This window comes from Chinchilla lanigera, unplaced genomic scaffold (genome assembly GCF_000276665.1).
Source record: "Chinchilla lanigera isolate Chin_1 unplaced genomic scaffold, ChiLan1.0 scaffold00041, whole genome shotgun sequence".
Classification (NCBI taxonomy): domain Eukaryota; kingdom Metazoa; phylum Chordata; class Mammalia; order Rodentia; family Chinchillidae; genus Chinchilla; species Chinchilla lanigera.
The window spans coordinates 16,139,799-16,151,833 of record NW_004955442.1 but is presented as its reverse complement, the minus strand read 5'-3'; the positions used below and the strand labels follow the sequence as shown (position 1 = coordinate 16,151,833).

The 12,035-nt window shown below is 55.8% G+C and overlaps 1 protein-coding gene across 1 annotated transcript in view; it reads right to left on the bottom strand.

Annotated features, from left to right (window-relative positions):
* The window catches only part of LOC102012905 (tektin-4-like), a 5,131-nt gene extending 2,626 nt beyond the window's left edge, over window positions 1-2,505 (bottom strand). Inside the window, exons 1-3 of the mRNA XM_005391594.2 lie at window positions 1,858-2,505; window positions 614-684; window positions 256-399 (exon numbers count right to left, since the gene is read on the bottom strand). Coding sequence (XP_005391651.1) covers window positions 256-399; window positions 614-684; window positions 1,858-2,391 — 749 coding nt within the window. The 5' untranslated portion in view covers window positions 2,392-2,505. The remainder of the gene's footprint in view (window positions 1-255; window positions 400-613; window positions 685-1,857) is intronic.
* Between the last annotated feature and the right edge of the window lie 9,530 nt (window positions 2,506-12,035).

Genomic DNA, 12,035 nt, shown 5'->3' with positions numbered 1-12,035 from the left:
CTAAGTCCCCTTACCCCCCCCCCCCCAAGTCTCCGCCCGCCTCTCCAGCGTCCCATTCCGGTTCTCGTTGCCTGCGCTGCTTCTGCCGTCTGCTGTACGCCACCTGCCGGCCGTGTGCGGAAACGTGGATTCGCCCCGCCACATCCCTGTGGTGTGATCCTGGTTGCACCTTTGGACAAGGGTCTTGCGCAGGACCCCTCCCCGAGCCGACGGCTCCGCCTAGCGGTCTGGGAGAAGAGGGTCCCCGTGGCCCACCTTTCCTCGAAGGCAGCTGAGTGTGGGTGGAGCTGCACCTCCGTGCTCTGGTTGTGATAGTGAGAGCAGGTCTCGTCGATGTTGTAGGCTTCGACCTTGTCCGACCAGTCCCTCTCGCATGTCTCCTTGAGCTCCCGGTTCAGCCTGGGGAGGGCAGGGCTGCCATGGAGCCTTCATCCTGACCAGGGGGCCATCACCCAGCCAGCAGTATCCAGGACCCTCCTCCACCTGCCCCGACTGTGGGCGTTGGGACAAAGGCTAGGCCTGGATGTGCTCCCACCCCAACAGCCCCTTTCCTCCAGAGCCACATGGTCGTGTCCCTCGATGTACAGCCACTCTGGAGGCTCCTACAACCCACCGTATCTGGTCTACAGCTTGGAGGATGGTTCTCTTCAGGAGCTCCTGAATGTTCCGGATGAGCTCAGCCTCCTTGGGAAAGAAGGGGCGAGGAAGAGGCCCCTCCTGAGCAGTGGCACTTGTCCCTGGTCCCCACGTTATGAGCCACTCGTGGTCAACCCCCAGGCGTCAGGAGGAACTGGGGCTCAGCCCTGACACCTTTACCTCCTGCCACTACCTCTGACCCCACCACAGTCTTTTTTTCCTGGGGAACAGGGCCAGTTCTTTCTGGTTAGGTTTGTAACCATTCTTTTTGGTATGTTCTTTTTGATAGGGTCTTTTCTTCCAGGGACTTCTAGAGGCTGCTGGGAGGGTCACCCTTGCAGAGATTCCCTAGGCTTTACCCCTAAAGTCCATCCAACGCACTGAGGGCCATCAGCTTACTGAAGCCTCTGAGGAGCCCAAGCCCCCAGGGTACCTGAGCCCCACTCTGCGGGGCTTTTTCTTTTTCTTTTTCTTTCTTTCTTTCTTTCTTTCTTTCTTTCTTTCTTTCTTCCATAGGGTTTCACTATGCCATTCAGCTTGGTCTAGAACTTACTTTGTAGGCCAGGCTGATCTTGAATTTGAAGAGATCCTCTTTTGTCAGCCTCCTGAGTGCTGGGATTATAGGCATGTGCCACCATGCCTGGCTTCCCTGCATTTCTTTTTCTTTCTTTCTTTTCTTCCTCCCTCCCTTCCTTCTTTCTTGTGTTTGGTGCTAGATTGAACCCGTGGCCTTTGCACTCAACTCCATCTCCAGCCATTTTTATTTTTTATTTTGAGACAGAATCTAGCTAAATTGCTAGGTTGCCCAGGCTGGGCTTGAACTCGCAACCTTCTTAGCTCAGCCTCCCAGAGTCCTGGGATTACAAGTACACACCCCACCTACTGTGTCTGAATTTCTACCATGTCAGCAGATGTCCCAACTATGGCAAACTGGGACTGGGAGAACCTTATGTTTCAGCCTGAGGGAGATCAGGGTCAGATTTAATTTCGTCAAACTTACACGAGCTGAAAGAGAGGAGGGGGTCCCAAAAGCAAGACAGTTTCTTGGAAGTCAAGGGTTTGTGGGAGCAAAAACTCTTCCTTGACAAAAGAACCAGGTTTCCTGCACCCAAGGGTCCTGAGTGGGCCAGTAGGGCACTGCTCCCTGGAGCCGTGAGCTGTCCTTCTGTACTGTCCTCCCAAAATGGTTGCCCACCCCGGCTCTGAGGTGAGGGGCAATACCTTCAGCAGCTCCATCTCCACATAGTCGCGCACAAGGTCTGGGTGCTGGCGGCACTCACGGCACTGCAGGTGGTCAGTGCACATGGAGAAGGGCAGGGCAGTAGCATCCAGGGCACGCTCCAGCCGCTGCTTCTGGGCCTGCAGCAGGTCAGTCTCTGCGGTCAGTGCATCCACCTCCTGTTGTAGCTCCGACTTCCAGCAGTGGGTATCCTCCAGGCGCTCCCCCAGCCTGCGTGTGGAGTCCTGCTGTGTGCGCTCAGCCAGCACCTCTGTCTCTGTTGCCAGCTGCCTGCTCTCATGCCGCTGCCGCTCTGATGCATCTCGGTCAGCCAGCGCCTGGTGGTAGCGGGCGTAGCAGTTTTGAAACCACTCATCCACCAGGTACTTGGCTGTGCGGAAGCCAGTGGTGGCCAGGCCCGAGGATGTGTGGGCGCCCGTGTTACAGGCCACCTCATACTCTTTGGGTGGCAGTGCACAGGGTGGTACCGTCTGCGGGGCTGGCTGCCGGGTCAGGAGCACATCTGTCTGTGCCATAGTGCCAGCGCTCAGCCAAGGAAGGGTGGGTCAAGGGGAGGACCAAGGGGAGGTCAGCAGGGCAGCACCTGCAGCTCTGTCCCAGAGCAAGACAAAGCTCTGGTCACCCAGGGACGCAGTACACACAAGGCTTCCTGTTGCCCAGCAACAGGACCTCCCTCCCCCGCCATGGGGTGGCAGGACTGCCCTCTTAAAGGGACAGGTGGCCACAGCCCTTCATGTCCTACTTCAAACATGGCCTACGCAAGTGCAGCCCAGAGGTCATATCAGCTAGAGCATCCTGGGCTCAGTCCCAGACCTCTGAGTCTCAGCCCCTGAAGCCCTACCCCTTTATGGGCTCATTTGTCCTTCTGGGACTGTTCTTAGTCCACATCCTGTTCAGGATCTGTGCTCAGCTATGAGCCAGAGGGACCAGGCTCTCGCCCCCTGGGGACTTTTTGGGACAGGAGCTGGCACTGTGGGGTGATTGGTTTGGGGCTTATTTTGCAAGGGGAACAACATAATACAGGACACATACTTTATATGATTATTTATAAGTCACCCAAAGAACAGTATACAAAAGAATGCAGGAAATCTGTCCACACACTAAGACCAAGGAATCCAGCTGAGGGCCTGGATCCCACAACAATGTCCTACATGAGTCGAGCTGAATACCCGGAGCTCATAACAATGCCTCCCATGAATCCAACTGAAGGCCCAGAGCCCATGACAACGTCTCATGCAGACCTGTTTCATGGATCTGCTGGAAAGGCCCAAAAGTCAGTGGTGGAATCTACAAAGTCTGTGCCAGCAGGAAGAAGGACCTGTGCTAGCAGGCTGAGGGATCTGCACTGGAGCCAGAAAGTGATGCTCAGAAGAACCAGAGCTCCCCAAAAAGGTACCACAGCCATCCTCGGCAGCAGTGAGGTCCCGAGCTCCTCCGATGATCAGGATGGCCGAGTTCCTATCAGGGAAGTCAACGCAGCAAGCTTTTCCAGGAGGCTGGCAGTGCACCATCTTCCCTTCCGGAACCAGGAAGCGATGCTCAAAGTGAGGACCAGAGCTCCCTAAAGTGAACCGAAGCCATTCTCAGTGCCAGCAAGGTCCCGAGCTCCTCAGAGGATGAAAACAGCCAAGTTCATCAGGAAAGCCAGCTCCCCACAGTTTCTCTCAGCTCCCAACAGCCTGCTTCTTCTCCAGGTCTGTCCCTTATGCTGCTGGCAACAGTCCTCAGGTGCGCCTCCCACACCCAGCACCACTCACTCAGTTCAGCTGGGGGTTACAAGTTGACCACCAGTTATCAATCTACTACAGTGATGTACTGTGACATACCAACATGCTCAGGGTCGTGTACCAGCTGTGACTATGCTGCCAACCTTCACAGCCCTATCGGTGGCTCCTCTCCCATCCCAGTGGCCCAAACCAGCCTACTCTCCTCCACCCTGTAGACCCATGATGAAACCATGCTGAGCAGTTTGAGCCTTTCACGGTCCTGGAGGGCAGGAGCCTTACTCGCCTCTGCCCTCCTCCCTACTTGTGAAGGTGAACCCAGGGCAGCACCCACTGGAGACCTGGTCCCTCTGTGGCTGCTGCCTGAGAGCCAGAGGCTCCCCTCCCCATACCCTTGTTCCCTCCTTTCTTGTCCCAGCGGGGGACCCCTGGGTCCTTAAGAAGTAGATATACCCTCTGAAGGGTATTGGATTTGACATCTGCTTCACAAGGAGAACTCTGATCCTGTCCAGGTTGGCTGTCCCAAGGCCACCCAAGGCTGAGCTTTGTCGTGGGGGTCCTCAGGAAGCGCCTTGGACCAGGGGAGCCAGCCTAGGGCGATACCCATCACGGCCAGCAGAGGGCGCCCTTGGCTGTGGAATGCTGCCAGGCACTGGTTCCCTGAATGCTCTCTTCCTGCCTTGGCTTCCCTAGAGGTGCCCCCCCCACCCCCAGTCTTAGCAGGAAATGCACTCCCCTACCCCAGCACCGGTCAGCAGTGGCAGCACCTTCTACTTCCTCTTCCACCATTGTCCTCATCCCACACTCCAGCCCCTGGGGCCCCAGGTTCCTCTGACTCACCCAGCTGTGCCCTCCTGGTGCCCCCTCCCCTCAGTAGCCAGCCCCTCACCCCACACAGCTGTCCTCAACATGTATGCCTGGCTCTCAGTATCTGGGTGGGGTGGACTATGGCATTTGCACTGTCTGGCACACAGCAGATGCTTCATAAATGTGGGCTTAGGAGGTAGTAGCCCTGTGACCTCCACTGACCCAGACCCAGCCAGAGTTCCAGCTATCCTTCAGAGGTGGGAGGTCCGGGACCCTCATGGATTGATGTGGCCTGAACAACTTTCTTGAACCCTTCTGTGACTCAGTTTCCCCAGATGCTAGCAGACATAGCCCTCCCCCCCATATACACCCAGGACCCATGGGCCCACCTGCTGTGTAGAGACTGTTTTACATGCTTCTTTTCTCATAGCTGGAGGAGAGGGTACCGCTAGCACTTATTCCTGGCCTGCAGGCTAAGGAGACTGTAGAAGACACCTGGCTGGATCCAAGATCAGTGACCCCAGGTGACCCTCCGCTCAGCATCCAGGTACCAACAGTCCTGCTCCCATGGGCCTCCCAGGCTAACAGGAAAGGCCAGTGTCAACACAGACTCCAGATAACCGGACAGTTCCCAAGGCAAGGCTCTGGCCCTCCAGCCCTATAGGCAGATGGATTGGGATTGGCCACGGGGCTGGGCCTTTGTCCACACCACTCATCCTTAGCCCAGAAGGGAGAGTCATTCATGAGGTGAAAATGTCCACACGTGGTTTTCTCACCTAGGGAAGGATGACACCCAGCAACCGCGCAGGGCTGCCCCGGGCACCCAGCGCCTCGCACTGTCTCTTGACATCTTCCTACTCTGCATGGCCCAGACCTCATGAGTAAATCAGGGCTGTGTGTGCAAGGCCTGTGGGGCAGCAGGATGGGCACAGCCACCACGGAAGCAAAGCTGCATAGGGACAGGTGGTGTTCAGGCTTATTGAATTTGTTTGTTTCCAAATTACATTTGTGCTGGGAAAATTGAGTCTTGGGCCTTGTCAGGGTTTCCTAGGCTCCCAGTGCCCTCCTCCCCAAAAGTACTGTGGACGTCAGTGGGACCGGAAAGGCATTGAGCCCCATCCAGATACTTCCTCTCCCAGGGGTCCCTGAAGAATACCCCAACCAAGTCTTTGAATACCCTCTGGGCAGACAAATCCTGTCAGGTCTTACCTCACAGACCCCAGGGTGCTGGTAGCTCTCAAGCCAGGGCAAAGGAGTGGCCAGCAGAGCCCCAATTCAGGCCCAGAGAGATGGGGAGGAGCAAGGATAGCTGGGTGTCTGCACTCAATGGCTGAGGAGTGGTGGGCTCCAAGTCATGGCTCTGCAATGCGTCTCCTGTGACAGGAATGACCAAGAGGGACCAAGGGGCTTCTTGGGTGCTGGAGGACCAGCAGAGGCTGCACTGGCCCTGACTCACTCCGCCTCTGCATTCAGGGTCCTGCTGGCTCCTGGCCTTAGGCCGGCGCAGAGGTGGCTGTGGAGCTGATGCCCCGGTTGTGGCGCTTCAGACACTGGCTGTCTGCGGAGTTGACTTAGGCACCAGAACCAGTGATCCTGGCACAGCTTTGGAAGCAGTGTGACCCTACTTGACCTTCTGTCCCCATACTGGACTCAGATGCCATGGGGTCACTCTGAACCATCCATGAGGACTGTCCCGGAACTCACTTCTGGGGTGGGCTGGGCCCCAGAGGCCCCTCCTGCTGGAGCCAGCCACCCTCAAGGACAAAGGCTCCTCCTCTGCTCTGTCTCCAGCCCAGAAGATACCAGATGGGGAGGGCAGCCTGTCACCTCTGCTCAGCCTCACAGCCTCCACCCATGACAAGTGCTTCTCAGGAGGCCCTGGTAACCGAGATGGACCCAAGGTCACACAGACCTGATGGTGCCGGCAGAGGAGAAGGTAGACAAGAGACTTAGTCATCTGGCTGCCATGGGCCTGGGAACCAGCCTCCCATTGGCTCTCACTTGAAGTGACAGCTCAAGGAACCATCCAGGCTGGAACTGAACCACTTGAGGGCGTGGCAGGCCATGCATCCCTTGTTTCTCCTAGGGACAGTGGAGCATTTTAGTGGGAGGGTTTGAAGTGGCTCAGGCAGCCCCGAGCAGGCCCATCAGTGAGGCCAGCTGAGCACTGTCACAGGTGCATGAAGTCACTGAGAAAGGTGCTGTGCCCTGGAGCTGGGGCAGCAGGGGGAGGGTAGGCCTAGGACAGTTTCCTGGAGGAAGAGTACCTGAAGGGCATAGTCCGGATGGACATTACACATGCCATGTCTGCGGGGTGGCTCCTCTCTGAGGGTCCCCAAGGCCGCTGCAGAAGCATCCCTTTCTGTAGAGAGGTGTTAATCCCTGAAAGGTAGACTGAGGCTAGGAGTGTGGGGTAGGCAGCAGGCTGGGCAGGGAGGCTGGGTCTCCCACATAGAGCCAGGTGGCCGAAATATTAGTGAGCACATTCCATCCCCATCACTGAGATATCCCACTTCTGGGGTGTGCCTGGGCCGTATCAGCCCCCCTGGGTCCAGCCAGTCAACTGAGGTCAAAGCTTTTCCCTCTGCTCTGTCCCCAGCCCAGAAGGCAGCAGATGGGGAGTGCAGCCTGTCACCTCTGCTCAGTCTCACAGCCTTCACCAGTGACAAGTGCTTCCCAGGAGGACCTTGGACACTGACCTACCCACCTCTCAACCAGGAAGGCAGAGCGCAGTGGCAGGGTGCTCTGGAGCATGGCACTTTAACTCCAGCCACTTGTCTGAAGCGGGCAGCTGGGGGAGCTTGGAGGTATAGGGACGGTTTACAAAGAAATATCTACCCAGTGAAGTCCAACAGACATGGAAGGACTGGGCGGGTTAGAGGGGAGGGGGAATTGGGGCCCCAAAAGGCCCCGCTGAGACTTGACAACAGCAGAGCAGGACCTCTGCTCCTCCCTCCCCTCCCCCGCCGGCTCTGCCTCGCCTCCCCTGCCTAAATCCCGCCACCTGTCAACCAGCCACAAGGGCACCTTGACACGTGAGTTGAGGCAGAAAGTGAGAGCCCAGAGCATCCCCACCACACAGCACATGCCACAGAGCAGCCTGTGTTTTTTCATTGTGGTAGAAATCACATGAACCTGACCCCTAATGCGCTTTAAAGTATGCAATTTGGTGACAGTGCATTCACAGAGCTATACCCACCACCGCAGTCTAGTTCCAGAACATTCACATCACTCCAAAGGGGATCAGGGTGCCCACTTCTGCTTCCTAGCCCCTGACTGCCTGCTGCTGTAGCTCCTGTTCTGGGGATTTGGTAGAATTGGAATCACGCATGTAGCCTTGTGTGGCTGGATTCTCCCTCACAGTGCTGTTTTCTGGGTCTATCCATGTTGTAGCATGTTACCTGAGATCTTTTCACAGCTGAATCACATTCTGCTGTGTGGATGGTCTGCACCTTGTTTCTGCCTTTTGATTCTCATGAACATGCCTGTACACTTTTTTTTTCATTGGAGATTGGAGATCAAATTGGAGATTAAATTGGAGATCACTGGAGATCAAATCCAGGGATACTCTACCATTGAGCTATACCCCCAGCCCTCTTTATTTTGGGTCAAGGTCAAGTTGCCTAGGCTGGCCTTGAACTTGTTATCTTCCTGCCTCAGTCTCCTGTGCAGCTGGGGTTATAAGTGTGTGCCACTACACCTGGATTTATTTTTGTTTTAACATTTGTTTTCAATAATTGGGGATGGGGGTATCGCATGCACACGTGTGTGTGTGTGTTGCTGGGGATGGAGCCCAGGGCCTCGTGTACACTAGGCAAGCACTCTACTATTGAGTTGCACTGAGCTGCATTGTTATAATGAAGGTAAATACCACTTGAAAACTCTCAAAGACCGTGACTTTGAAAACATGGAAATGAAGACATGGCATTTCAGATGACGGACTTTTAAGCTGTGCCTGCCTGGTGCTATTTTCTGGGGTTTTTTTTTCCAGTACTGGGAACCGAACTCACGACCTTGCGCTTGCCAGGCAGGCGCTGTGCCACTGAGCTAAATCCCCAGCCCCTGCCTGGTGCTTTAAAATAAGGAAAATCTAAACTCCTATCACCACCTCACACTCATTAAGAGAAAAACATGCTCACTAGAGAAAAACAACAAAAGTGCTAAATCCTGGTGTGGGCAGGACTGGGGAGAAACCCACACTGTCTGCCCTGAGAATCCAATCAGTCCATCCTGCTTTCTGGAAAGACCTCAGGTGGTACTCAGAGACACTGCCATTCCTGTGCTGGGCCTTGAAATTCCAGTCTGTGAAATCCAGCCATACCAGTGGCAGTGAATCTATGGCATGCATGTTGTAGTGGGTTGTATCGTTGAAAGCGCTGAAAGATTCGCCATCACTGAGCCTTAGGAAATAATAGCAAATAAGGGGAGAGGTAGTCAAAAAGGAAAGGAAACAGTCATTTTATCACAGCAAAATTTGTCACTGGAAAACAGTGTAAAGAAGCCAAGCACCCAGCAGGAGGATGGATGGAGCTACAGTGAAAGCCCGCTCTGCACACACAGGGTGTTGGAGTCTGAGGCAGATCTGAGATACACAGAGATAAGTCCATAAGACAAATTTGTGCTAAGAAGTAGGCAGAAAGCCACCTGATGTTTGATCACTCTGTGATGGGCACAAGGCTCAGCTTCCTGCAGGGAGTGACCTCCCTCATCCGTGGAGGAATCCAGACAGCTGCTTGCCAGGATATGGTGGAAGAACCCAGAGAGGACAGAGAAACACCGTCACACATGATGCCTGAGAACCAAGGACAGACAGGATACTGAGAATGCAAGGACCAGGCCTGGAATTGCCCCCAGGGAAACTGGACAGAGGCTGGGCATCAAGGAAAGGCCCTGGCCATGCCAAGGAAGTGGGGCACAGGAGAAGACCAACACAGTCTCCATCAGACATGTCCCTGAGACCACACAGGTTGGTGGGAATTCCTGGAAGCAGCATCATCCCTGGTTGGCCCCAGGTACACTCTGCTACCCAACCAGCAGGGGCCTGTGACAGGTCCTCCACCTTCCCACAGAGTCTGGTGTCCTTGGGCCTGACCTCAGGTGCCCTTGTTCCGGGCGGCTGAGTCCACTAACACAGCAGCCACAAGCCTCCCAGGACTGCTGGGAGCCCTGGGGGAGGCATCCTGGGCCTACCGCCTACGAGAATAGCCAAATCCCCACTTTATCAGCTCAGTTTTATCTCTAGAACTTCCTACAGCTTCCCAGAGAAGAAAATTAAATAGAGGATTTAGCAGAGATTTTGTGTCTGTCTGAGCTGGGGTGGGAGGGCTGAATAGCTCTTAGGCTTTTGGGGTGGGCAGGAGGCACCCGGCCCAGACCCTGCCCAACTTGAGCCTTGAAGTGAAGGTGCTGGGATCTGCTGGTGAGGGAGCCCGGACAACCCTGTGGCACCTCAGCCACATGCCCTGGGGTCAGGGAAGAGAGGTCAGCGTAGAAGGCTGTAGTGTGGGTGGCTTTCTCCATCTGCTTCACGAAGCTAATAAAGCTCCTGAGCACCATCTTGGGATCTAAATCCATCCCACCCCTGGACTGAGGGGCCTGGGCCTGGGCAGGGAGAGTACTGTAGTCACCACCTGCAGCTGTCCATGTCTCTGTGGCTGTACAACCCTTCCCCCAGGGGCTGGCCAGCTGCAGGGCTTTGAGTGGGAAGAGCTGGTGGAAGTTTTGAGTTCCTCCTAGGAGACTTTCTAGCCACAGAGGGCCAGAGACAGTGCAGAGCAAACAAGCCACAAGCTTAGCAGAGGCCAGCGAGGCTGTGTCCCTGCTGGGTGGGCTCAAGGAGCCGCCAGAATCTCACTGGGCCCAGCAGGGTCAGAGGAGCTAGGCCTATTCCCAAGGCCTCAGAACACAGCCCAGCAGGGCTGGCCCAGCCAGAGGGATCTCAGAAGCTCACAGCACCTGCCCCAGGGTGGGTGGATACTGATGTGTAGTGTGGCCGAAAGCCTAGGAGAGGCTGAAACCTGGTGGCAGGTTTCTAATCCCCAACCCCAGGGACTCAGGAAGGACCTGCCAGGACCCTCAGCTGTGCAGGGTTCATTTACCTACCCAGAGAAGCTGCTCGGTTCTGTGTCCCCACCACATCCTTCCTAGGAGCTGGAGGAGCAGTATTGGGGTCGGGGGTGTCCCACTAAGGGTACAGGTGGGCAAGGATAACAGAGCTGAGGGGGTCTGGTGTCACTGGCAGGGCCTCAGCTTGACCTCCAATCCCACTCTATGGCCTGGATAGAGGTTGCAGGGACTGTGCATAGGGCCCAGAGCCCTAGCTGCTTTTCAGGTGCAGCACTGGAGATGGAGCCATATGCCATCTGTCAATGCAGAGGAGATAGATTGAGGCTGAGGTGACAGCTCCTTGGTCTCTGCTGGTCTCAGGGTCAGGGTAGCCCAAGATGACCCAGCCAGCCTCCCTCAGCTCAGCCAAAATCCCCCAAGGCAGGTCCCATGTGCAGCCACTGGAGGAGACAGTGTGGGGATGCTGAGCCTGGGGTCTGCGTGGAGTGTCCCCTTGCCTGCCTACTCTCCTCATAGCTCCCTCCTCAAGCGTCTGGCTGGGACATGATCTGCTTCTGTGAGAGGGAATGGCCAGTGGCACCCCTCAGCCCCAGTGCTGGCTGGCCACCTACTATTAGTGCTGATACTAGGGAGCTCAAGCTCCAGGCACCAGAGGGCACAGAAGACACAGGAAGGACTTGGCAGAGCAAAGACCTGAAATGGTAGTCAGGCCTCTTCCGCTCTGCGCCTGCAGAATATCTGGCTGCACCCAAGGACAATGTCCTGCCCTGGGTGGATCAACAGGATGGGAGGACCCAGGGGAACAGGCCAGCCTGAGGGCAGTAGGAGGGTCTGGCTATTCTAAATCCCAGTCTGGGGTCCTTACCATGTACCCCCAGCTCCAGGCCTGAGGACAGGATGCCAGCTCTGATGCCCATGGCAGCCCATTCAGCAGCACCTGCTCTGCTGATATTACCAGGGTATAGGGTTCGGTCCTCTAGAGGTGTGGGATGGGCTGCCTAGGGGAGGTGCCAGGGGAGCAGAGGCTTATGGGAAGATACCTCTGGCAAGGCATGGACACAGCTGTGCTGCCCTCAATGCCTGAGGGCTTGTAGCTGACTCTACAGTCACCACAAAGGCACACGGAATTGTCTGCCTTAGGCTAGGTGTGCCCACTCTTGGCAGGAAGAGCTTCAAGGGCTGGGGCTGGGGGGCGGGTTGGTCTCAGTGAAGGGACAAGGGAAAGTGCTTAGTCAGGGTAGGGTTGGGTGAAAGGGTCAGCGTCTGGTTAGAGAACTAAGGAAAATGGTGCCAGCCAACGTGGTGGGGACCAGCCAAGTCACTGATATTGTGGCATGAGGCTCAACATCCCCAGGGCTCCCTGACTGCTGGGGCGTGGGATAGACACAGCAGGGGTTTGTGTTCAGAGCCTATGATTCCGGTCAGGATTGGGGCTTTGGAGGGTCATTTGCATGGTCCAAGGCAAGACTCATAACAACAGAAAAAGACTCTCTGGCCTATCCCTTTGTCTTTGGCCAGCTTCTCTCTGTCACAAAGGGCTCACAGGCCCTCACTGTGGGCCT